Below are 24,855 nucleotides of genomic sequence, written 5' to 3'. Positions count from 1 at the left end.
GGTGGGGGGAGGAGCAGGGGCTTGTGAGGATGTCTGTCGAGACTATATTCTGGTTACAGTCTGTCAGCCCGATAATGAGGGTCTGTTAATGAGGCACTTGGCAGGTGCTTTTTATTTACAAAGATGACAAATGCCACCACGTGGCTGTGCTCCAATCATTTCAAAGGCCAGTGGACTCGCTACTGTGTGCTGCGAACTCGCACTCATTTTGTCAGAGGACTTGGAGTCATCTGCATTTCTGTTAATTGAGCTATTCTTTTTACAGTCCTTGGGAGGGGGGTGGGGGGGTCCTTTAAAATGTTTGTCCCTCTACCTGTTCATGAATGTATGTGTTTGGTGATGACTAACTTCAGAAAAATCACATTTTAGACATCATTTGGGGCTGTTAGAATTGTCCATATTATTTTAAGATCACGGCTCAGGTCCCTGGGCCTTTCCATGCCTAAGACAGGACTTGCAAACATTGCATGTGACCACACGCAGGTGAATAAGGAAAGGAAGGACACCTGGGACTGTGGGTTTGAGCCATCTGTCTGCCTGATGGATGCTGAGGCTTCTCTCCAAAGGCACACAGGACCACAAGGCCCAGGGCACCGGGGACATCACCAAGGTACCTTCACATCAGTGTGTGAACGACACCTGGTACATGTAGATGTCGCTTGGAGATGATGGCAATCAACACAATGCATGTCTTTTGGTTTGGGTTTTTTTTTTGTTTTGTTTTTTGGTTTTTTGCTTGTTTGTTTTTTTGAGACAGGGTTTCTCTATGTAGCCTTGGCTATCCTGGACTTGTTTTGTAGACCAGGCTGACCTCAAACTCACAGCTATCCACTTGCCTCTGCCTCCCAAGTGCTGGGATTAAAGGTGTGTGCCACCACACCCGGCAACACAATGTATGTCGTACTGTGGGCTTCTAGGTTTGTCCCATATGGCAGGTTGAAAGCAGGTTGCAACCGTTTCTTTGCTAGGTGAAAATAAGCAGACAACAAAACAAAACAAAGCAAAACAACCCCCCAAACAAACAAACAAACACAGCTAGCAAAAGATGCAGAAAATGTAAAAGACCTTTGCCTTTGTTTTCTCTTTGCAGACTGGTACAGAGGATACCTCATAAAGCATAAAATGTCACAGGTAAGGTCAGGTTGTTTCCATCTGGGATAATGCAGGATGTCTTCACCTGCATTGTCCCCACTGCCTCTCCTGGGAGTTCTTTCCCTGTGTTGCTGTTCAGCACACAGAGCCCAGCCCTCCCTTCCAGGATCTGTGCTGCTGATGTCTTCTCCTGGGCCCCATTGCACACACTCTGCCCCCACTCTCTCCTCTTTCCCCATTCTTTAAGGTGGTCTCTTCTCCCTGCAGCCTTTGTTGACATGCCATTTGCTTATGATTCCCCTTCCCAGGGTCCCCTGGGAATGGTGCACTTTATAGGTGAAGCCAGTCTCTGTCCCTTCCTTTAGCATTGTGTGGGCATTCACTCATCTCCCCCTGTGACACAAAAGGACAGGCCCAGGTGTCCTTCCAGATGACAGAGTGCTCTGTCATGTCATCTCCACTGCAGCAGGCACTTGCTTTGCCTGCTTCATTTTCTCAACTGGTGCACAGCAAAGTGGCCATGTGTCCCCCACCCTGATTGCTGCTTGAATTCATAGAGAAATTTCCACGTGCCCGACAAAGCTCCCTTGTCATCTGGGCTATGGTTATGAAGCATCTTCTCTGACATTCAGGGATGCACAAGCCTGCCCTGCCCTCCCAGAGGACAATGAGTTAAATGCCAGGAAGAGAAGTCTCACATCTCAGAAGCTCAAGTAAAGCCAAGGACTTGTTTCAGACCCAGGGCTCCTCCTCCCCACTAAGGGGTGCTGCTTCCCAGGAAGTGGGCAGCAAGGGGAGAAGTGAGCTTGCATCTCTGAGAGTGAAGGGTTCACAGCCCTGTTCTACTGATCTCCCCTCTTGCCCACCTGAGAGGACAGGCGCCCATGATGGTGTTGAAGCATCCTTTGGGATGTAGAATGCCGAACACTAAGACATACACACATGGGTTAGGACTCTGTGCCTGCTCCACCTGACCAGTCCCAGGAAGTTTGGCGGTTTCAAAAGCCAGTAGCTTAGTTGGGGATGGGTGGAGAGCTCTAGAAGGACAATGAACCAGTTACTCTTCTATGACATGTCTTCCTATTTTTTTCTTTCCTACAGGGCATTTTTCCTACATCTTTTATCCACATCAAGGAAGTGACCGTGGAGAAGAGAAGGTACTTGTGGGGACTGGGTGAGAGACTCAGTTGGTCAAGTGCCCGCCTTGTAAGCACCGGGACCTGAGTTGAGTTCCTTCAGAACACACGGAATAGGAGCCCAGTGTGGCGTTATATACTTGTAAGCCCAGTGCTTGAGGACTGCAGTGACAGTTGGGGCCCTGGGGCCCTCTGGCCACCTAGCATAGCTTGTTTGTCAAGGGCCAGGCTGGAGATCCTGTGTCAAAATCCACAGAAAGCAAAGGGAGGGGGTTGCCCCCCCCCCCAGGGGAACAGTCCCTTGATGTCCTCTGGCTTCTACACAAAAGGCACATGTGTGGACAGCCCCCCCCCCCCATGCACCCACTTAACACACACACACAGAGGTACTTGTGTTATTTGTCAGGCCAGGCTCTCCTCATGGATGCTTTTGCTTAGTTGGCTTTGGCCATCTGAGTTGGCCGATGTGCTGGGCCCAGCTCATTCTGCTGCTGTGTTTATTTGTGTCCTCCCCACCCTGCTTCCCCCCCCCCATGGGGGGGCATTAGTCAGTTTGGAGAATCAGCTTCCTTTGGACCTTATGAAGTCGATTTGAGTATGTGAGCAGGAGGGGCCGCCCTCTTGAAGGAGGGCATTTAGAGACAAGAAGGCCCATCTATTTGCATGATAGCTGCAGCTTGCTGCAAAGTTTCCCGAACTTTCTGTTTCACACCCGGGTCTCCATTCTGCCTCGCTTTCTCTCCCAATAGGAACACAGAGACCATCATTCCCGCAGAAATCCCTCTGGCCCAGGAAGTGACAACGACGCTCTGGGAGTGGGGGAGCATCTGGAAGCAGCTCTATGTGGTGAGAGGCAAACCCATCCCCAGATGCAGGAGCACTACAGCTTCTGCTCAGGCTTAAGCTTGACATTAAGCCTGCATCTCATTGGATCTCTGCAATGCAGAAGAGAGGGCGCACACTGTTATGTGAGAGGACATTGTGACACAGAGAGGTTAAGTGCTTCCTTTGAGGCCACACAGGCAGCAGTGCCAGCTATAATCAACAGGGCCAATCAAACAGTCTTGTGTTTTAAAACAGGTGCCAAAGCTGTTGAACTCGGGTTTGCATATGAATCGCCTTGCTATCAGTTTATAAAATAAATCTTACCAGTTTAGTACCCTGTCCCTTTAATAGTCTTCCGGGATTTGATTTGGTGTTCTGCTGGCACTCTGAAATATCCACTTGTCATATATTAATTAACTGATGGCTACTGTCTTCAGATCTGTGAAGACGCTTTGACCCTGAAAAAAAAAAAAAGACCACATTTCATGTGTTTTCTCTGTTTTAAAGCAAATTTAATTTAAAATCCTCCTTTGATGCATCAAAGCTCCTAATGAAAACAATTAGTTAAGCAAACCATTAGGCTGAGAGTGAAAATGTCAAGCAAGGCTTACTGCAAGTTTGTTAGACCCTTACACACACCCACTGGTGTGTGCATGCTGTCTGTAGACTTATCTTCTATGGTAAATATTGACACCCACGTGGAACTCTAACATGAGGTAATTAGCACATTCAGTCTGTAAGCTTCCTAACGATTGTCAGTAAAATTTAGTGTATGTATTGTTCTGCTTTTATTACCGTATTGAAGTACCTTAGGCAGGCTGACTTACAAAGAGGCTTTCTTGATGGCAGATTTCCAGAGTGGCACTGAACGTCAACATTAGTAAGAGGCAGAAAATGTGTGTGTGTGTGTGTGTGTGTGTGTGTGTGTGTGTGTGTGTGTGTGTGTGTGTGTTTATCTGATTGCTCTCTCTCATGTTTGATTCTGTCATTGGGGCTCCATCCTAGTAAACTTTATTTTTTGGGGGTTGTTTTTTGTTTTTTCCTCTTTCTTTTTTATTAAATATTTTTACATATACATTTATATTATTATACATATATACAATAAACTACCTACAGCAAGGAGAACCATGACATAACCAGGAATTAAATAAATGTTGCATTCTTAGTGTTTGGGCTATTTATATTTGGCAGCCTTGAAGAAAACATCTTTCCTATCTTGGTAAGTCTAAAATTCTGAATGTAAATCACTATCTATCATATCTCATCATTATTAACTTAAAACATCTATCTAGACCTAGTAACATCTTAACCCCTAAACAACTAAGCTTAATAGTAAAACTAAACTATCTGGTCTTCAGCCCCATCAGAGATTTGAGAAGGAATAAAATTGCTTACCTAAGTATACTGAGAGTGCAGGTTAGTAGGTTTCTAGGACCCTCTAATGAGTGAGTTAACCCAGAAGCAGAAAGACTCAAATGGTATATACTCACTTATATCTGCATACTAGCCCAAGGGTCATGTCCCACGAACGCCTTCACTTACCAGGAAACTGGGACAGAGGGGAGGACATCCTATTGGGACTCTAGATGAGAGAAGCATAGGAGAATAGCAAAGAAGACTATACATCTTAGGTGTAACAGATAAATACGATTCTATAGAAAGATAAGATAAAATAGCTAGATAAGGTCTTCAAAATTCTCAGAGACATACAGAATATGGCATTTAAAAACATTTTATTATTTTAAAAATTCACTGACAATGAGACAAGTTAACTCCTGTCAATACCCAGCCTACCTTAAAGAGGATGATGAGCATCGAAGAACCTCCTTATGGAGATGGTTTCAATGTGGCAAAAAAGCCACTGGGCAAAATGTCCTCATTTCTACCTCAGACAAAATTCTGCCTAATAAACTATAATCCTCTAAAACATGCCCACTAAAATAAGAAATCACAGTTGGGTTTTGACTCTTACTTCCTTATAATTGGGATAAAATTCTAACACACACGTGTAGACCACTCAAATCGTATTTACACAAACAAGGGAGCAAAGAGAATCCTGTGACTTGAGTGACTTCTTGTTCATCTCTACTACTCCTTGAAGCATCGTTAGATAATGTCCTGTAAAAATCTGTTATTTTCCTCCAAGAAATGGGTCTATCACAAGTTGACCATGCCTTCTACTCTACAAATGGAAATAGTCAACCATCAGTTATTTTATTATTGTGTCTGTGACTTTTGTCATGTCTGCACAGCATATATGTGACTCAATACCTAAATTTGATGTCCTTTTAGTAAATGTAGATAATTTATGTGATGAATGTCATAGCATGCCCTGTCATTCCAATGTCACATTTCTTATTACCCCAAGCCAAGTTCATACATGACAATTCAGTTAGTAACTGACTGCCTGGAAGTTGGCCTTAGACTCCTTAGCCTAGTACTCACTTAAGATGTTACTTACAGCCAGGGTTCTCAGGCCACCTGCATTCTGTTGCAGTTGGCTACAAATTGAGGTATCTTCACTGCCTCTCCCCACCTGGGTGACCCCCTTCTCACTGCAGAGTTCATAATTCATTAGAATTTCCCAGATCTCAGGAAAGTGCTATACTTAAGATGACAGCTTTATTATAAAGGGGAAAAAAATCCAGAGCCAGCCTGGTTGAAGGGACAGGTGGAGTAGAAAGCCACCCTGCCAGTATATGAGTACCCATCACCCGGGATGCTCCTCCAGCTTATTGCTCAAGGGTCTTAATTAAAGTTGCATTGCATAGACTCAATGCATTACATCATCTGCTATTGGAAAGATGAGGTAGCTCAGAGTGGGGCTGAAAGTTCTGCCCCCTAATCACTTGTGTGGTTTTTCTGATCATCAGACCCCATCCAGAAGCTATCTAGGGGTCCAGCAAAGTTACAACATTAGCACAAAAACATCAGTGGGTGAGCTCTTTCAAAATCACCAAAGGCATTTCTAGTATTTCTATTGCTCAGTATGTGTTTTAAGGGCTTTCTGAGCACTTTCCCAGACCAGAGACCACATATATATATCATTATATCACAATACTTTATCTAAGGGAGAGGTGGAAGTATTTGACGCAGTTAGAAGACTATTTTCCAAATAAATGCGGTAAAAACAAGATGGGCCAAGGATGGAATTCAGCATCAGAATGCTTGCCTGGGCAGAGGTTTCTGGACTGCATAAAATGGAGACCGAGAACTGAGCTCTAGTATGCACCCTTTGCTCTCTGCCCTCCTGTTATTCATGAGACGTGACCAACCCATTCACACGCCTGCCATGTTAGCTTTCCCACCAGGATGGCCTTCAAACTTCAACTATGAGCAGGAACAAATCCTCCCTTCTTTGAGTTTTTTTTTCAGGGGATCTAATCACAGGAACAGGACAGGCAGCCAAGACAACAGTGGAAGAACAGAGAAACCCAGCACGGTTATTAGGCGCCTGTTACAGTACCTGTCCATAAGCTCTGAGCCCCTAACCTTCTTTTTGTGTTAAAAAAAAATGAACTGGGCTGGGGAGATGGCTTAGTGAGTAGGAGTGCTTGTTATGCAAGCGGGGGTCAGGGAGTCTGGGTCAGGTGTGTAGTGTAACCATGTGCATCCCTAGCTTTCCTAATGTGAGACAGGAGGCAGAGAATCCCTGGATGCCCCCAGCCTGGCCAGCCTGGCACACACAGCAGAAAGCACAGCAAGAGACTCGGAGGGAGGAGAGGACCAAGCTTTTAATACGTGACATTTCATATACAGACTATAACACTCTTCTTGGATGCACATCAGAAAACTTTTTTTTTTCTTTGTTTCTTGAGTTATTTTATTTACTTCCCAAAGTGAATGGAAGAAAATATTTGCAAAATGGACTGTCTTTGAGTATCATCTTTTGGCTGCTAGATTTATTTATTTATAGTTTTTATTTTATGTGAGACTGTTTTGCCTCTATGTATGTCTGTGTGCTACATGCGTGTCTATTCTTGCAGAGGTCAGAAGAGGGTCACATCCCTTGGAGACACAGGCAGTTAGGATACACCTAACTGGGTGTTGGAATCGAACCTGGGTCCTCTATAAGAGCAGCTAGTGTTATGCATTGCTAAGTCATGTTTTCAGCCCTGGCCATTAGATGTTTTTAGAAACCAAGAAATGATTGAGAATATTTCTGCTTTGGAAATTCCAGTGGCCCAGGAGAAGGGCTATAGCGGCGGCTGAGCATCTCTCGCTGTCCCTGCACAGCTGGGCAAGGCTGGAAGAGTAGTTTGATTGTACTTGTCTGACTGTAGCCTTGCTTGCCAAATACCTTTGGAATGGGTAGGTGGTCACCATTGCTTCCATCTTGCAGGCCAGCAAAAAGGAACGCTTCCTCCAAGTGCAGTCTATGATGTACGACCTGATGGAATGGCGGTCCCAGCTCCTTTCAGGAACGCTGCCCAAGGATGAGCTGAAGGAACTCAAGCAGAAAGTCACCTCGAAGATCGACTATGGCAACAAGTACCTCTTGCCTCTGAAATTTTCCTTCCTTCCCCAGCTGCTCCTTCCTCCTGTTCTCCCTTGGAGAAGCCTGGTTTCATTGAGTTTGCCGCTTTCTGTTTGGGAGAAGGCTGTTTGTTACCTTAGCCCTGCATGTGTGTGTTTGTTATCATGCCCTGGGGCCCGGGGACGCACAAGCAGAGTGCAGGCTTGCTTATGCAGTGCCTGTTACTGGCTTCTACACAGATTTAGGACACCATTTAGCCTACTTCCGAGGGACTGGGGAGTACAGCTGTGCTCTTTTGCTTTCGGCTTGATGCCACTTTACCTCGTGTTGACAAAGCTCTCCTTTAGCTCCTGGTGTGAACTTTAATGTTCCTTCCCCCATTTGAAGGTATCCAAGCCACATGCCTCCAGCTAACTCACAGTAATCAAAAGTGTTTACCAAGTGGAAATAGAAGCAAGAATTGGTTGAATCTGAGTGTTCTGGCATTATGAATAAAATGAAACGAATTGACGAGGCAGGCCTCGTTCCGGAGGCAGTAACATTAGTGTCAGAGCTAACACTCGATTTGGAACTTATTAAGCACCAGGCTTTGTGCTGAGTTTCTTACAGGCATTGTTTCACTTATTTCTTTTAATAACTCTGTAGGGCATGTAGTTTTATTGCCCCCCCCCCATTTTATTCTTCACTTTAGATGAAGGAGCTGAGGCTCTTAAAGACGTGAGGTTGGGGCTGGAGAGATATCTCCAGAGTTAAGAGCACTCGTGGCTCTTGCACAGGACGTGACCTTAAATCCCACCACACACATGTGACTCATGACTGCTTGTAACTCCAGCTCTAGGGGATCCAACCATGTCTTCTGGACTCTGAGGAAATCTGCATTCAACACGCACACACGAACACACACACACACACACACACACACACACACACTTAAAAATAAAATAACTTTTTTTTTTTTTACAGAGTGAAGTTGTTCAGAGTTGCATAGCTAGTAAATGGCACTCCCAGGATATAGACCTGGGTCATGTCAGAAAAATGTAAAGCTCTCCCCCTTTTCAGTCTTTTCAATGCCCTCCAAACTCATGCGTATATTTTCATTTATTTCAACATAAATATTTGAAGCAATTATAACTGGATTGATTTTTCTATTAAGTGTGGGTGCTGTAAAAATAAAAGTCTATGCATTAAAGGCTACCAGGTCCTAGCATCCAGTTAGGAGTATGTTATGATTGAACGGCTGTATATTGTCATGAAGTTTAATAGCTTAGGAAGCAAGAATGTTGTTCATAGATTTGGAGATGGAAGCTCGGGTAAGCTTTGTCGAGGAGATGGTCCTTGGGTTTTGAAGGATAGAGGGGCTTTAAGTTGATTTAAAAAAAATGGGCACCAAGGTGCAGGAGAGGGCATGGCATGTTCAGAGATTGCAGAGAAGGTAGCTGAACCCTGGGCCTGAGGGGGAAGGAAGTCTCTAGAGAATAGGATGGCGGTACTTGGTTGTCAGGCTCTCTTGCCTTCATTGTATTCACCAAGGTGAGGCTTTATTACAGAAAGGCGAGGCCAGAGTCCACCTGCTTCCCATCCCAGAGGCTCATCCCCCTGCTGGGCCCCTGATGGCATCTTGCAAGTGTATCTGAATCTGTTTTCTTGGCATGTCAACCCCCAGTGATAGGACTCCTCACGCAGCTGCTTCTGCCATGGCTGTGCTCGCATCTTCAGTTGAGAACAGTTGCAGCTGAGCATTTGGGAATTGGGGGTGTTTCCTGCCTTGCAGAATAACCTTCAGATGTTATTTTCCCCCGTGGGTCTCTCAAGAAGGGCTAGGGGGGTGAAAATGGCCACTACTTATAGGAAGCCCTTCCCACTTCCCTTACTGAATGTCTGGAAGGGGTTCTGGCAGCCCCTGAGCACCTGGAGTGGCCACCATCCCCTCTGACTGTCTCTCCTCATATCCAGAGCCCCTCTAAAACCGTGACTGAGTCATCTCTCCGACTCTGTGCTGGGAAGGCTCTCCCACAGTGGGTACTCCATGAGTGGTAACTGAATAATGGAGGGCGGCAACGGGAGAAGAAAGAGGAAGACAGCGTCTCTTAACTAGGCTCCCCTCTGAAGCAGCCTATAGCCCGGTCCAGTGTCTTCAGTTTCAGCCATTCTCTTTGTGGAAGTGAGAGATGTCTCACCATTGAGCCCGAAGCCCTACGCTAAGGGACCCCTTTGCTTCTTGCTTCCCTTGTAAGCTGCTTCAGTTGGAAGTGAGAGAGAACTGACACTCTACTCTTGCGATAGTATCTAGGGCTCATGGCTCCTGTATAGGATAGATGGCTTCCTTGCATGCAGGAGGCCAGCATCTGGACAGAACTTCATGGCTGCCAGAAGAACACCAGAGAAGGTAGAACTTCGTCTTGTAAAGGTGTTGAGTCCCTCTATTCTGTTGTTCCTATACCAACTTCCATTGAACATAGAGTAGTGCCTTGGGGGACAGACAGATGCAATGTGTATAATAGCCTCTATGTAAAACGCGGATGGCAACAACATGTAAGTAGGCACTGAGCACTGTTGGCAACTTTCTGAGCACTCTCTATGTGCCAGGAACATCTTAATCACTTCCCACATATTAGCTCAGCTCAGCATTACGATAGGTTTATAGAGTGGATACTATCACCTACTATCACACCACGAGGAAATTGAGGCTCTCAGAGTGATTAAGGAGCTTTGATCCCAGAGGCAGCCAAACCAGGCAGTACATACCCAGAGTTCGTGGGCTTGAGTCTTGTCTTCTTCTGCCTCCAGGGATCTGTGTGGCGTAATGAGGGGAGGGAGGAAGCAAAGAGACACTTTGGGTAAGAAAACGTCCCTATCAAGAGAGGAGAAAGGACAGAAAAGAGGGCTTACAGAAACAAAGTGGACGACAGCTTCCCTGACTACAAGACCAGCAGGAGTTACCGGGTGTTCTAGTTTCCTCTCTGTTGCTGTAATAAAACACTCTGACTGAAAGCAACTCAGGAGTGGAGCAGATTTATGTGGCTTTCGCTTCCAGGGCACAGTCCATCACTGTGAGAAGTTAAGGCAGGCACCCAAAGACGAGCTTGAAACAGAAATCACAGAGGGATTCAGCTTTCTGGCTCCCTCACTCATAGGCATATGCTTACCCGGTATTCTTATACAGCATGGAACCACCTGTCTGGGAATGGTGCTGCCCGCAGTGGGCTTCAGCCTCCAGCATCAATTAGTAATCAAGACAGATCCTCACAGACACACACACACACAGGCTAGGGGTTCTCAACCTGCCCAATGCTGTGACTTTTCCAAGTAGCTCCTCGTGTTGTGGTGATGCCCACACCATGAAATTATTTCGTTGCTACTTCATAACTGTAGGCTTTTTTTTTTTTTACTGTTATAAGCTGTAATGTAAATATTGTATATGCAAGCCCTGTGAGTGTTCTGAGAGCTGCTGCTATCCAAGGCCAACCTGCTCTAAGAAGTTCCTTACTGGGTGCTTCTAGGCAGTCAAGTTGACAACTAAAACTAGCTGTGGCTAATCCTAACTGTCAGCTTGATGGGATTACTAAGTGCCTAGGGATTGCTGATATACAAGTCCAGGTGTGTCTATGAAGGTGTTACCAGGGATCTCGAGGCCTCGGAGTGTATTGCTTCCTTGATGGCTTCATAGTATGATGGCATTACTGGGAGATAATGAGGGGTAAGTAGACCTCTGAGGGAATGTGTCCTACACATCTTACCCTGGTCCCTGCCTTGTTCCCCCTTTCTCTCCTTCATGACCACCATGATGTGAACTGTGCTGTTCCACCATTGTCTCCCAGCGTGATGGGCTGACACCTCTGAACTGTTGAGGCAAAGCCAGTCTTTCCTCTCTTCAAGCGGCTTCCTTAAAGCATTTGTTCACAGTAACTAAAAAGTATGATTAACACAAGTGCTTAAGAGAAACCCGGAGCGACAATCAGGGAGATGGGTGGTGAATGCAGACAGGTGCTAGAAGAAGCATGCCTGCCTCACAGAAAAGGATGGATTTGTTCAGAGTGTAATAGCAAGCTCGGCAAAATCTAGTTCTGCTTGCCTTTATTCTCTTCCTTTTAAAAATATTTATGGGGTGTGGAGTCCCCTGCTTTACCCCTTCTCAGATTTGTAGTATCACTTTCTTGAACAGAGAAGAGCACTGAGGATCCCTTCTGAGGAGAACACATCAAAACATTTCACTCCCTCGAATGAATAGTGCTGGTTCAGTGTTGTGGTACCCACTTGAAAGACAGCCTCTCTGGCTCCCAGGTTCCAAGAGAGAATGACAGTGGGCAAGCTCCTCCATATCCAAGCAACGAGGAATCCTCAAATGACTCCTCAGAGTCCCAAGACAGCTAGACCTGGGAGGATGTTTTATTCATCCATTTCAGAACTGAACCCACTTTGATCAGTCTTGAGGGGAAGAGCTGGAGAGATCTTGCGGCTAAATTATGTATCGGCTCTGCTCCATCTTTTCCGAGGTCACGCGAGCCTCTGCTCAGCATCAGCTGAGAGCATTTATTCCCCCCTTGGCATCATTCTCTGGGCAGCATGGCCCTGCAATGGTGTGAGTCATATCTAGCTGAGAGTTAATTTCCTAATGAATGTCGACAAACGAGTGATCCTTGGCCATGCTCCTAAGTCTGCTTCTTGAATAAGAGTGAAGATGCAGTGTCCTTCATTTGCCCTTGGGGTCCCTTCTAATGACTGGTACTTTGTACTGGGACCCAGCAAGACCACCTTTGCTCCCTCTAAGCCTCCAGCTCTTCTCACCTTTCTTCTAAGCATGTATGATTGGAATTCTAGCCAGCATCAAGCACATGAGGAACTTCAAGCTATAACCTGCCATCCTGCCCTTCCTCCCAGCCCACCCCATGCACTGCTCCTAAGAGCACAAAAGTTTACAGTAGAGGTTCCGAGTACAGGCAGGGGTGCCATGCTAGCTTCTGTTAATACTGTGATTTTGAGAAAATTACCAGCTTCCCCCCATTCTCCCCTTCTTAGTCTCTTTTAAATTTGTAAAAGAGGAATGTTAGCGGAACCTGCTCCTCAGGGCTGCTGGGGGTGGTGCTGAGTGTATAACCAGCCGCAAGATAGTTGATGCTTGTGTCAGAGCATGGTGAGTGCTGTTGGTATCTCTGATGACCGGCAGAACAAGTGCTGTTGACACAGATCAATACCAAAGAAACGAAAGCCGATGGCCTGGAAGCCAAGCAGCCGAAGAGCAAGCAGTGGGTAGCAATCAATATGTCTCAGATAGTTTTGCCCCAACAACCATTTCACATGTTTATTGAATAATATATGAATACCTCTGTGTGTGTGTGTGTGTGTGTGTGTGTGTGTGTGTGTGTGTGTGTGTGATGAAACATTAATCAAACTGAGACACTGTGCATGCCTCCTTTGAGCCCCAGCCCCAGGTCCTCTGCCTTTCTCATGGGTAACTCATGCCTATGGCTTTGTCCTTTTTTGCATCTAGAGCTTGGTTTATAGCTACTCTTATGCATGCAACCAGGAAACACATCTGGCTAGGTTTGTTACTCTGCATTCTATGCTATGATCTATTTCACATAAAATATACGATTTTCCACATTTTATTTTGTTTATGGAGATATTTTGTTAAACATGACCAAACTGTATACTGTCTCTGTAGATGCACATTTTCATGTGTGTAGGTGCATATGCCTGTGCAGACGGAGACATAGGGGAGGACCTACAGTGTTATTCTTCAGGCTCTATCCACTGGTGATGGCTTGTTTTACACAGGGTCTCTCATTGGCCTAGCACTCACCGAGTTGGCTAGGCTGGCCAGCTGGTGAGCTGTAGGGATCTGCCAGCACAGGAATTACAAGCATCTGCCACCATGCCACCATGCCTGCTTTTGTTATGTGGGTCCAAAGAATCTAGCTAAGGTCCCCTTGCTTGGAAAGGGAGCATTTTCCTGACCGAGCCATCTCAGCAGCCCCCACACGGTACAATTGGACTCTGCTACCTAGTTTCTCATTATTGATCAGTTTATTTAACCATTTCTTTTTTAGTAGAAACCCTTCTTGGCTCACACCTTTAATCCCAGCACTTGGACGGCAGAGGCAAGCGGATCGCTGTGAGTTCAAGGCTAGCCTGGTCTACAAAGCTAGTCCAGGATAGTCAAGGCTACACAGAGAAACCCTAGCTTGAAAAGCAAAAGCAAAACAAAACAAAACAAAACCAAAAAACCCCCCAAAAGTCCCAATAAAAAACCTTTCTCATCAGCCCTCTTTTAGTCTACTTTCTGCTACAGAAGCCACCCTAAAGGCCTCTCCAGAGTCACCTCCAGTTCTTGCCTTACAGAATCCTTGAGCTCGATCTCATTGTCAGAGACGAAGATGGGAACATCCTGGACCCGGATAACACCAGCGTCATCAGCTTGTTCCATGCTCACGAGGAGGCGACCGATAAAATCACAGAGCGCATCAAAGAAGAAATGGTGAGCCTTCTTCAGTAGGCCTTGGCCAAGCAAAGCTGGCATTTAGCACATCATAAGCTTAGAACAAGAAGCTGGTGAGCTGCACTGTGTTATGCAAGGGGCCATCTGTCCCACAACCTGAGATGGTCAGTAACAATGCAGGCTTCATTATGTTTTTGTACTTGGATCTCTGAGTCACTCAGCATGTATCTCACAGGTACTTAAATGCCAGGCAAGCTTCCCTAATCTCTTGGAGCTTTTAGATTCTAGATGGGAGAAGAGGAAAAAGGTAACCAAGATGTAAATTGATTAATCAAAAATCAGTTGCAGCTGGCGATACAAGGTAATAAAGTAGGCACTGGGAATCAGGGGCCGCTGTACAAGGCTTGGGCAGAAAAGGTCTTTTGGAGGAGGGAGAGTGTACCGTAAACGCCACCAGTACTGGGAGGTGGGAGTGGGGCTCTGGTAGCTGGTGTTCCAGAGGGAACAGCAAATGCAGAGTCCCTGGGGGAAGATCAACTTCTGAAGAAGCCCGGTGTGGTTTGGCCATGGTAAGCTGTGGGGAGTGGACTGATTTGCAGAACTGGGCAGCAGAAATCTGGCTCCAGAGCAACCTGGGGGATTTGTAGGAAGTGTTAGATATCAGTCCAAGTAGGATGGCAAGCCAGCAAAAGACTTCAAGGAAGAGTAAGCCTGATTTATATTTTAGAATGGCCACCTTCGCTGCTGTGTATTTTTTTTATTATTATTTAAGACTTTATTTTAAAAACACTTGCAAATAAAAGCATCATGCATCAAAAATCAATTATTTGTGGATAGCTGCATAACAGTTAGATTTGATGGTGAAAGTGACGCTCCATGGTTTCAGAATGGCTGCTGTAACCGTACAGTTCATTAAGATGTTTATAGAGACTTTGGGTCTGGTTAATTGCTGTGCATGATTGGAAACCAACTATATTTTCAGACTTATGGTGGTATTGCTGTCATGTAGTAAAAATTGCTGTCTCTCAGATTCACTTAGGTGGATGCTAGTCATAGTGGTGACAGATATCCCACACTACACTTATCATATACACAATGCGCCTCATATACTTCATGCGCCTTCCTTATCCCTAAGCCCCAGAAACCCCTAATTTGCATTCTGTTGTTACTTCTGCCTCTTTTAGAGCTTCTAAGTAGAACATCCAGTGTTATTTTTGCATGTTTTTTTTTTCACGTAGCATATTGTTTTGGGAGTTCACATTAGCATGCATATTAGTGAGCATTTTGGTTCTTTTCAGGGCGGAGCCAGTATATTGCTGACCTAATGCTGATGGGTTTATCACTGGTCACACTGATGCTTTATATCACTGGCTGGTTGTAAGGTGTTTGGGTAGTTTCCAGTGCGCAACTGGCGTAATTCTGCTAAGAGCATTGTCTTGGGGTTTTTATTGCTGTGATAAAGCACCATGACCAAAAGCAACTTGAGGAAAGGGTTTATTTCATTTTACAATTCACGGGATACACTCTGTCACGAAAGGAGTCAGGGCTGGAACTTAAGGCAGAAACAGAAGCTGGAACCATGGAGGAATGCTGCATACTGGCTTGTTCCTCATAGCTTGTTCAGCCTGTTTTCTTGTACAACTCATACAACCTGCCCAGGGGTGCTACTGCCCCCAGTGGGCTATGTCTTCTCCGTTGAGTTAGCAACCCAGAAAATCCTTAACAGACTTGCCTCTAGGTCAATCTTACTGAAGACATTTTCTCAATTGAGAGGCCTTCTTTCCAAATGATTCCAGCTTGTGTCAAGTTGACATGAAACTGACTAAAAAAACATAAACACTTACAGGAAGATTTTTTTTTCTTTATAGATTTTGCTTTATATGCCACTAACTTTGTGGGGGAATTATGGGTCAATGGCAACATCTCCCAGGATATTAAGAACAAAGCAAGCAGAGTCAAAGTGAAACCCCTCAGACTACAGACACTTGTGGCGGTAGAAGTGGGGGGAGAATGCTCAAGTATTTGGGCCTACAGTCGAGGGGCCCCTCGCACCCTGGAGAGCTTTTCTGTTGTTTTAAATGGTACTAGGAAAACTTGTTAAATCTTCCCTTCTCCTTTCTACCCTTTAGTCAAAAGACCAGCCAGATTATGGGATGTATTCTCGAATCTCCTCATCCCCCACCCACAGCCTCTACGTCTTTGTGAGAAACTTTGTGTGCAGAATCGGAGAGGATGCTGAGCTCTTTATGTCTCTCTATGACCCCAACAAGCAAATGGTCATAAGGTCAGTGTGTTCAGCTGTCATGGCTTCTCTGCGTGGGGAAAGATGGAGTTGGAAGTTCACTGGAAAAGAAGCTGAGCCTCAATGAAAATGTGGGAAGAGCTCCTTTGGAGGGTGTGGGTGTTTGATGGAAATGTTATTTGCCACTAGATTTGCTTTCTCAGTGGATTTATGGTTATGATAATGTGTTCTGGTTACCAAAAATTACAAGATTCCGGCAAATAGCAATGAGTAGAATAAAAATACCTGTTGTTAAAATAGGAACTGAGAAATGAACACTGAAAAATCTCAGCCCTCCGTTAGAGATCACATCCGTGTTCCACTGTTTGATTTTTCTTAACCCTAGCTAGCTTGCTAAACATTCTTACCCCCAAGTCTCCAGTTTGAAAACTGGGAGCATCAACCTCTCTGGCCATTACTTTCAGGATTTAATGAGAAAAGGCACACGTAAATATGGGCCCAGAATGCCAAGAGGCTATCATCATGGCTCCTTTTCATTGCCTGCTCTTGGGAATGGAGGCAGTGAGGGGACTCCTGATGTCTCAGCTCGAGGAAGGGAAATGTCTTTGGGAAGACCAACCTCCAGCCTCCAGCCTCCAGATCGTGTGTGGCTTGGACAATCCTTGCTCTCAAGTAATCCTTGTCTGTCCCTATGCAGTTGGACTTTTGGGGCACTTGTTCCCTGGTTGATGCATTAGAACAGAGCTGAGTTATGATGGCATCTTCCCAGTTCACTGTTAGAAGGTTTAGATGAAGTCATGAGCATCACCTTGTCGATAGTGGTGCTTTAGGCAATGGTGGTTCACCAGGAGGTGACGGACCATGGCAGGAAGGCTAGGGAGGCTGTGCAGAAGTCTGTACTCTATCTCATTTGATCCTAGTGTGATAATTTGGATGAAAAGTTGAAACTCAGGAGAGGTCAGAAAACATGCTCAAAGTCACACATGTTTATAAATGACAGAGCTGAAGCTTATGCCCCCATGTCCGCTTGACTTCAACGACAAGCTATTTTCCATTTAATTTTGCTACCCAGGTATCAGTTGTATCACATATCTTGTATGGCTGCCACCAGACTGCCAGCACCATTATTGTGGAAAACTAGATTTTATTGAACACTCAAGTCCTTATCATACACCTGGATTGGCCTTTGTGGATATCATACAAGAACTGGATACCTCATCACACCTGCTTGATACTAGAAAGATATTAGTTCCTGCTCCTTTAGGCCCTTTGACCCATGTGTCACAGGCTCCTTCCTATCTCCTGAAAACTGCATGGCAGGCACCTGTGAAAAAGGTCTTGACAGCACTTTTAGGAGCCCTGTGTCCCTTAGAAACATGACATCTTGGGTCTACATTGATGAGGTTGCCTGGCCCCCTGGCCCGCTCAGTGATGGATGGCCTCAGCCAGCTTTGTGGAGGGAGGTGATCATCAAGATGGCTACTTTGCTCTCTGATGAACCACTGTGGTGGGTATGCTTGATGGAACGTGTGTGAGTGGTACCTTTGTGAGTGCTAGGGACACAGGACGAAGCTTAGGGAGAGGAGCAGAGGGGCAAAAAACACCAATATCATTAAAGTACCAAATAGGAGAAAACCAACCACAGAAGTGAGCCAGGGAAAGGGCAGACAGGCCTGGCACACTCCTCTTCTCAGTCTGCCTCTGCTTAGATACTCTTTCTCTCAAAGTGAGATCCTCTGCACTCCTGCCCACTCTAGCCACCACTACCCTACTGTCCCAGGCAGATGTTAAGGCATCCTCTGTCGGGGCTCAGATGTGGGCTGGTGACAACTTATATGCAACTGATCTTCCCACATCAGGGCCATTTGTGGCCAGGTTCCCAGGATCCCCCCAAAGAAATCCGTCTTGGAAATGGAAAATACATTTTTGTAGGACACAAATGCAGCAGCACAGACATGAGGACACTACCGAGCTTATGTCCCAAGGAGTCCAAGAGGGTGGGACCATCCCCAGTTCTCCTTACCCATGCTGATGGCTCAAGCCTTCAGATTCTACCATCAGGTCTTCTTGCACAGGATGGATGGGAGCTGCTCAGCCCTTTAAATTGCTTTTCTTATTTATGATTACATTTCTCTCAGAAGGAAATTGCTAGTGCTTGCTGTTTAGGTGGAGCAAGCTGGTCAGAAAGAGGATTGCTACATGTGATAAAAAGTACTGGACAGAACCCAGGCACTTCAGTAAGAGCAATCCATAAATAACCAAGGGGAATCATTAAAAAAGTTTTTGATAGAGTCTTCTTGCTATCAATAGCAGTGTCTTATTGATGCAAGTTTGCTATCAACCCCAGTGAAAATTTTAGCTTTTACAAAAAATGAAAAAAAAATATAGTTAATTTGATTGTGCTTTAATTATCAGTCAGTTGAAGGTTCCATGTGCTCTAGGTTCCACATCTGGATTTAGCTTTGTTCCTGCTGCTCTCATTAACCTTGTGAGTGAGTCTGACTGGGTGGAGCAGGCTTGCTGTGTCAGCTATTCTGGAGACTGAGTCAAGAGGATTGTGAGTTCAAGGCCACCTTTGGAAACTTAACAAGACCAGATTCAAAATTACCAACAACAATAATAATGCTGAGGGTATAGCTCAATAGCCAAGCACTTACCTAGTATGTACAAGCCCTTGGCTGCAATTCCTAATGTTTTTCAAAAAGCAAATCAAAACCAATAGCCCGACAACAAAACTCCAGAGAAGCAAATATCATTTTGAGGGTAGGGATGGGGGAGGAAAAAGAGAAAGAGAAAGAGAGAGAGAGAGAGAGAGAGAGAGAGAGAGAGAGGAGAAACTGACTCTAAGGAAGGCAGTTAGTTTATGCTGCCTACTAGAATGAGTTTGGTTATATTATTATTTTATATTTTTAATTCAAATTAAGGGGCATCATTTGGCACCTACTATATGCACAGAATACCTAATGACTCAATTCACCAACGTGTACTATGCTTCAACATTACATCAGTGCTGGACCTCTCAGTCTTCCTGGCCTGGGTGCACCAGCTAGTCCTTGCCACACAGCATGTATATAGAGGTCAGGTGGTGAATGACAGTACCTTAGTCTTAGGGGATCACTGAGTGATGGGTTGTCACCACCCCCTCATATAAATCTTCATTGTGTTTCTACTATTCTAGAATTTCTTAGACATTTATTTTATTTTATGTGTATGTGTGTGCCTATTGGTATGCACACCATGTTTGGGAAGACACCTGCAGAGTCCAGATGAGGGTGTCAGATACCCTGAATTTGGAGACACAGGCCATTGTGAACTGCCCCACATGGGTGCTGAGAGCCAAACCTGGGTCCTTTGCAAGAGCAGAAAGTGCTTGTAACCCCTGAGCCATCTCTCTGGCTCCCTTCTAGTAGTTTTAAGATAGAGTCCAAGTCTCCAAATGACCCTCACAGCCCATTTGCCCCGGGTCTACTGGTTTATATTTTCTCTCTTACCATTTAACTCTTAAAGCTCTTTGTGAGCATCGTCTCATGACGTTTGCATACATCCTTATCTCACCCAAAACCTTTCCCGACCCGTGCTCAACTTGGTCACATGGTTTCTCCTTAGCAAAGATGTCTCTGGCCAGCCCGGCTAGGGCAGGACTTGTTAGTGTGCATTCTTACAACATTTTTATGTTTCCTTCACTGCCCACTTGCATATCACTATTATGTGGTCGTCAAGTAGCATTAGAATAGTTTATTTAAATTGTATCAAAAATAAAAACTGTACAGTCCATCACAGTAAGGCATTCTATTAGTAGAAACAGTCGCACCCCCAAGGGAGAACTTCAAAAATCCAAATCCTGACTCAGTCTCAGAAGGAGAGCGGGCTGGCAAGGGAGAAGCGCTCTTGGCGTTCTGCAGAGCCTGCTAAAATCCTTTCCTTTCTCATCTCCGACTTTCTCAATAACCTCTACAGAATGTGCAGCTGCTCGGCAGGAATATTAGGCAGCCGTGCCAGAAGGTCCCTAAGCAGTTGGGGAGGGAAGGAGTGCACGGATACACATATGTTTGTAATTCCTCCCCCCTCGTCCCCGCCACTTAATGTCTGTCTCCCAACACAACTTGTCTGTCGGAGGGGAGGAACATATCTTTCTCAAACACGGCCCCGTCTCTGGTAGCCACTATGGCGTTAAGAACATAGCTAATGCTCGTGCCTATCTTCATATGGACGCCCCACCTGTAACGGGCTGCTCCTCTTCCTCCCACAGTGAGAATTATCTGGTGCGATGGGGCAGCAAAGGATTTCCAAAGGAGATTGAGATGCTTAATAACCTGAAGGTGGTCTTCACGGTGAGTGTGCGCTCTCTGTCCATTGCAGTCTCCACGCCCAATGTCCTGGCTCTGTGCGGCGCCGTGTTCTGGGCTTCATATAGGGATGCGTTACTCATGGCGGCATTGTGTGTCCTGAGGATGCTCTTCGGAATATAGATCACCTCCTTCACACTTTCCCCTCCCTGTGTCTTCCTCACTGCTGAACACATGGACAGCACAACGCTGTGTAGGCAAGTCTTCCTCTCCGAACAACAAAGGCTAGGTGACCCAGTCATAGAAGATACTATTTGGATTTTTCTAGTCAATTCACATAAATTTAATTTTCTTTCTTTGGTTCAGACCTTTCTGATACACTCTTCTAAAATACATCAGGAAAAAAAAATAGGACCTTTCTAGAACATTGGCTGCCTTAGTCAATTGAACATTCTGAATATAATTAAGCTGTAGGTAACTAAAGCCCTGGCAGGCCCTTAGGACCATCCTTCCAAATACCAGTACTTAACCAGCATGCCTTGTATGTAGAAGGCTAAAATCAATTGTTGTTTGTATGTGTTATTTTTGAGTGTGAACTTGACCCTTTAGCTCTGAGTAGGGGATGCAGTGAACACAGTGAGGTCAGGGTTGTAGTTTTCAGCAGGGACCTCTCTCGTGTCCTTTTTTCACTAAGGATACTGGCATTGTCTGCGAGCTCCTTTGGGGAGAAGCCTGTGTGGTTTTGTGCTCCATTGCCTACATTAGAGACGGAAATTATAGAGGAGGATCAGGGATGGGTTTTTGGCATTGACCAAACTGATGAGTTGGATCCAGAAGTGACCGACATGCTAGATTAACCTACCTTGCTGTACAATAATTTTCCTGTTACAGCCCATTAAGTGCAGTGTCTTATGTTACACTGTGATTAGATTGGGGTATAGTTGATTTATTTTGTTTGTTACTTCCTGAAAAAAATAGGCCAGAGGCATGGAATGGGATCATAGGTCCTAATTGCTTAGACAGAGTTTTCTTGGCATATACTAATGTGCTTCAGTCTTGTTTATCTATCGCTAGTTAGAAGGAGGAGCCTATTTATTTGTTTGATAAATAGGAGAGTCCCACAGAGCTTCCTGATTAAACAAAGAGACAGATGTTTCATGAGATGGGGGAGGACAGGGAATCAATCAGCGCAGAGGACCAATCCATGATACGAGCATGAAGGAAAGGGCATGGGAGTTTGTGTCACGCAGTATTAGCGAGAATGGGATCCTGGGTCCACGGAATTCACGGTGCCACACTGCTGCTTGGCAGAGCAAGTGAACTTGAGACCTTCAGCTGAGTGGTTAGACAGACAGGTGCTTCCCTCTGTTGAGATGATTGACATCTTCATTTGGGGACATGAAAGGTCATGGTGTTCTTGTGTTTTATATGGATTCAAGAGCTACACGTAAGCTCTGTGCCTGCTGCTAGGATACAGCGGTGAACAAGCTGACGAGGTCCCTGCTTTCAGGTCCGCTAGTGGGGGACATGAAATAATGATAGATTGCTATAATTAATATAAAATTTATTATTTCTATTGATTTTATTTAAAAACTTACACTTTATTCTTACAAAATTTGTGTGTGTGTGTGTGTGTGTTAAGGTTAGGTGTGTCTAAGCAGAACAATAAAACTTAAAATAAATATCACCTGTATAACAGCCAGGCACATTAGCATGCCTTTCACTTCCCAGCCCTTTTTCTTGCAGCTTCAGACTGCAGGAAAGCAGATTTTTAAAAAATCAATCAATTAATATAAATTTAATAAATAAATAGTAAGTGCACAGTAACAATGCCAGAAAGCAATCCAAATAGCAGAGGTAATTTGGGGTGACATGGTGTTGTACGACTGCATGCTACTTTCAAATGGGTGTCACACTGATATGTGCTTAAGCTGGACATGAGATATGACTTGGCAGCTAAGGCACTAGTTGGCCTTCTCCCTGTCTCTCTCCTCTGGACGTTTGCTTCTCTGGTTTCCTCTTTGAGGGCAGGACTGCAGCTCCTTGGGCCCAAGAAGCTGGCATATAGATCTGGCTGATTGCTGCTGTCCCCTCTGTCTGCTTCCCAAGAATTTACCCCCTTTGGCCTGCAGTAGGAACAGACAGATCACGAGGCCTCCTCCACTTTAGCACAGTCTGAAGCTACAGGAAAGAGGGGTGGGACATGAAAGACATTCTAATGCACACGGCTATTTGTTATTCTGCTTCCCCCAAAATGTTAGAATTTTGCAAGAGCAAAGCAGAAGAGACTAGGCTTGGGGGCCATCATAGACTGGAGCCTACATTCTCAGGAGGGATTGCTCATTTACACACCCAGAACTGTACCTGAGCTGCGAGATGTGTAGTTTGCTGTGGCATATAGAATATTTAGATTCTCTAGGGCCAGGGGTCCTCCTGAGCAGTTCTTAAAGAACTATATTTTTCTTTGAGGACAGGTGACATCTTTTCTTTGGGTGTTGGAAGAGGGGAAGAGGGGTGTGTTAGTCTGCTAGAGCTGATGTAACAAATCTTCACAGATTGGCTGACTTAACAGACATTTATTTTCTCAGAATTCTGGAGATTAGCGATCTGGCAGGATTGTATTGGCAGGGTGGCTTGTCTGAGGGCATTCTTTGGTTTGTAGACTGCACCCTTTTTTTCCCTGTGTCTTGCTCATGGCCGTGTATGTGTACATGCATTCATTTGAAGTGTGCTGTGTGCATGTGTGTGAACACATGTGTGTGTATGCACATGTGTGCATGCATGTGTGTCTATGACTTCTAGTCTTCTCTGCTTGTGAAAACAGATATCATATTGGATCAATCTACTCTGATTACCTTATTTTAACCACATTATCTCTCCGAAGGCTGATTTCTGAATTCAGCCATACTCTGAGGGCTTTGGCACAGCAATTCTGTATTGGTGGAAACCTTTTCCTTGTCAAGATCTCAGTGGATCTGGAATGTCTCCTTATAATACCAGTCTAGATATTTCTTTTTTAAAAAAGATTTATTTATTTATTTATTTATTTATTTATTTATTTATTATGTAGACAGTGTTTTGCCTGACTGTTTACCTGCAAGCCAGAAGAGGGCACCAGATCTCACAGATGCTTGTGAAACACCATGTGGCTGCTGGGAATTGAACTCCAGACCTTTGGAAGAGCAGCCAGTGCTCTTAACCTCTGAGCCATCTCTCCAGCCTGCAGTCTAGATATTTTTTTAAAACTATATATATAAATATCTTAATGGGAAGGGAGAGTTAAGAATTGAGCTTATTATAAATGCCCAAGGACAAAAGTCTTAAGGATTTGATTAGGAGGAATAAAAGGCAGGCATTTGAGGTAGAGGTGTGTTTAGAACGAGAGACCCAGAGTTTAAAGAGAGTATTGTATATCCTTGAGCAATAAAGCCATCTTCATGGGTAAAAACAGAGAGGATGGTGAGGAGTCAGCTGGTGAGGACAGCTGGCTGTGCTGTCTAGTCCCTTTCATGTCACCTCAGAAAGATGAGCAGTAATAGGACAGGAAGCAGGGAGCTATTAAAGTCATTGGTAGGGGGATGAGAAATAAATAAAAAAAGATCATTTTCCAAAGATGAGTTCCTAGTGGTTCTGGAGTGGAATGGCAGGCTGCAGATGTGGCCGGCATTCTCTCTAGCCTTCTCTTTCTCCTTGCCCTTCAGGGTGCCCCTAGTGATGGAGGAAACTTTGTTTACTCCAGCAGCTGGGGAAAGGAGAGCCTTTCATGACTCAGGGTTTTTCGGAACAACTTGGAAGCAGGGAGGCAAGACAGCAAGAAACTCAGGCCATCAGGAGGACAGTTTTGAGCAGAGTTCCCCCTTTTGCAGGAAAACTTACGTTTTCCTTTGAAGGCCTTAAACACGGCCCATGGATGTTATGGAAGACAACCTCATTCACTGAAGTCATCTGACTGAGGAAGTTCATGTGACCATGGAGAAAAGTGTTTGCCGAGACAAATGGGCATAAGAAATTTTAACCAGCACGTGTTCTTGTAGGGGGATTTGGGCCATGTCAGGGTCTTGTTTTATTTCCAGAGACTTTGCCCTCTGTGAGAGAGGACAGTGAGAGGCAGGGGCTGGCTGCCCTGCCCGGGCCCTGCCTCTGATGCGATCTGGTAGCTTGTCCCCTGTGTATATGCTCATGTGACAATGAACTCAGATTTCCCGGCAAGGACAGGCCAAGGGTTCCCTGTCAAAGCCAACGTAATATCATGTCTTGCTGCTTCTGCCCCAGCTCATCCTAACTGGCAGGAAGCACCCTGAAGATGGGGCACTGAAACACACTGCAGTAGGATGCTGAGATGCTCCGGGCGTGCATCTGTG

At 45.1% G+C, this 24,855-nt stretch overlaps 1 protein-coding gene across 1 annotated transcript in view; it reads left to right on the top strand.

Moving 5' to 3' along the window:
- Positions 1-24,855, top strand: part of Dock2 (dedicator of cytokinesis 2) — a 403,715-nt gene that overhangs the window by 33,751 nt on the left and 345,109 nt on the right. Inside the window, exons 3-9 of the mRNA XM_051167750.1 lie at positions 1,091-1,131; positions 2,194-2,249; positions 2,978-3,074; positions 7,396-7,544; positions 13,870-14,005; positions 16,096-16,250; positions 20,458-20,539. Coding sequence (XP_051023707.1) covers positions 1,091-1,131; positions 2,194-2,249; positions 2,978-3,074; positions 7,396-7,544; positions 13,870-14,005; positions 16,096-16,250; positions 20,458-20,539 — 716 coding nt within the window. The remainder of the gene's footprint in view (positions 1-1,090; positions 1,132-2,193; positions 2,250-2,977; positions 3,075-7,395; positions 7,545-13,869; positions 14,006-16,095; positions 16,251-20,457; positions 20,540-24,855) is intronic.

This window comes from Acomys russatus, chromosome 25 (genome assembly GCF_903995435.1).
Source record: "Acomys russatus chromosome 25, mAcoRus1.1, whole genome shotgun sequence".
Lineage (NCBI taxonomy): Eukaryota > Metazoa > Chordata > Mammalia > Rodentia > Muridae > Acomys > Acomys russatus.
Note: the sequence above shows the minus strand (reverse complement) of the source record. Positions and strands in the feature narration are given on the sequence as shown.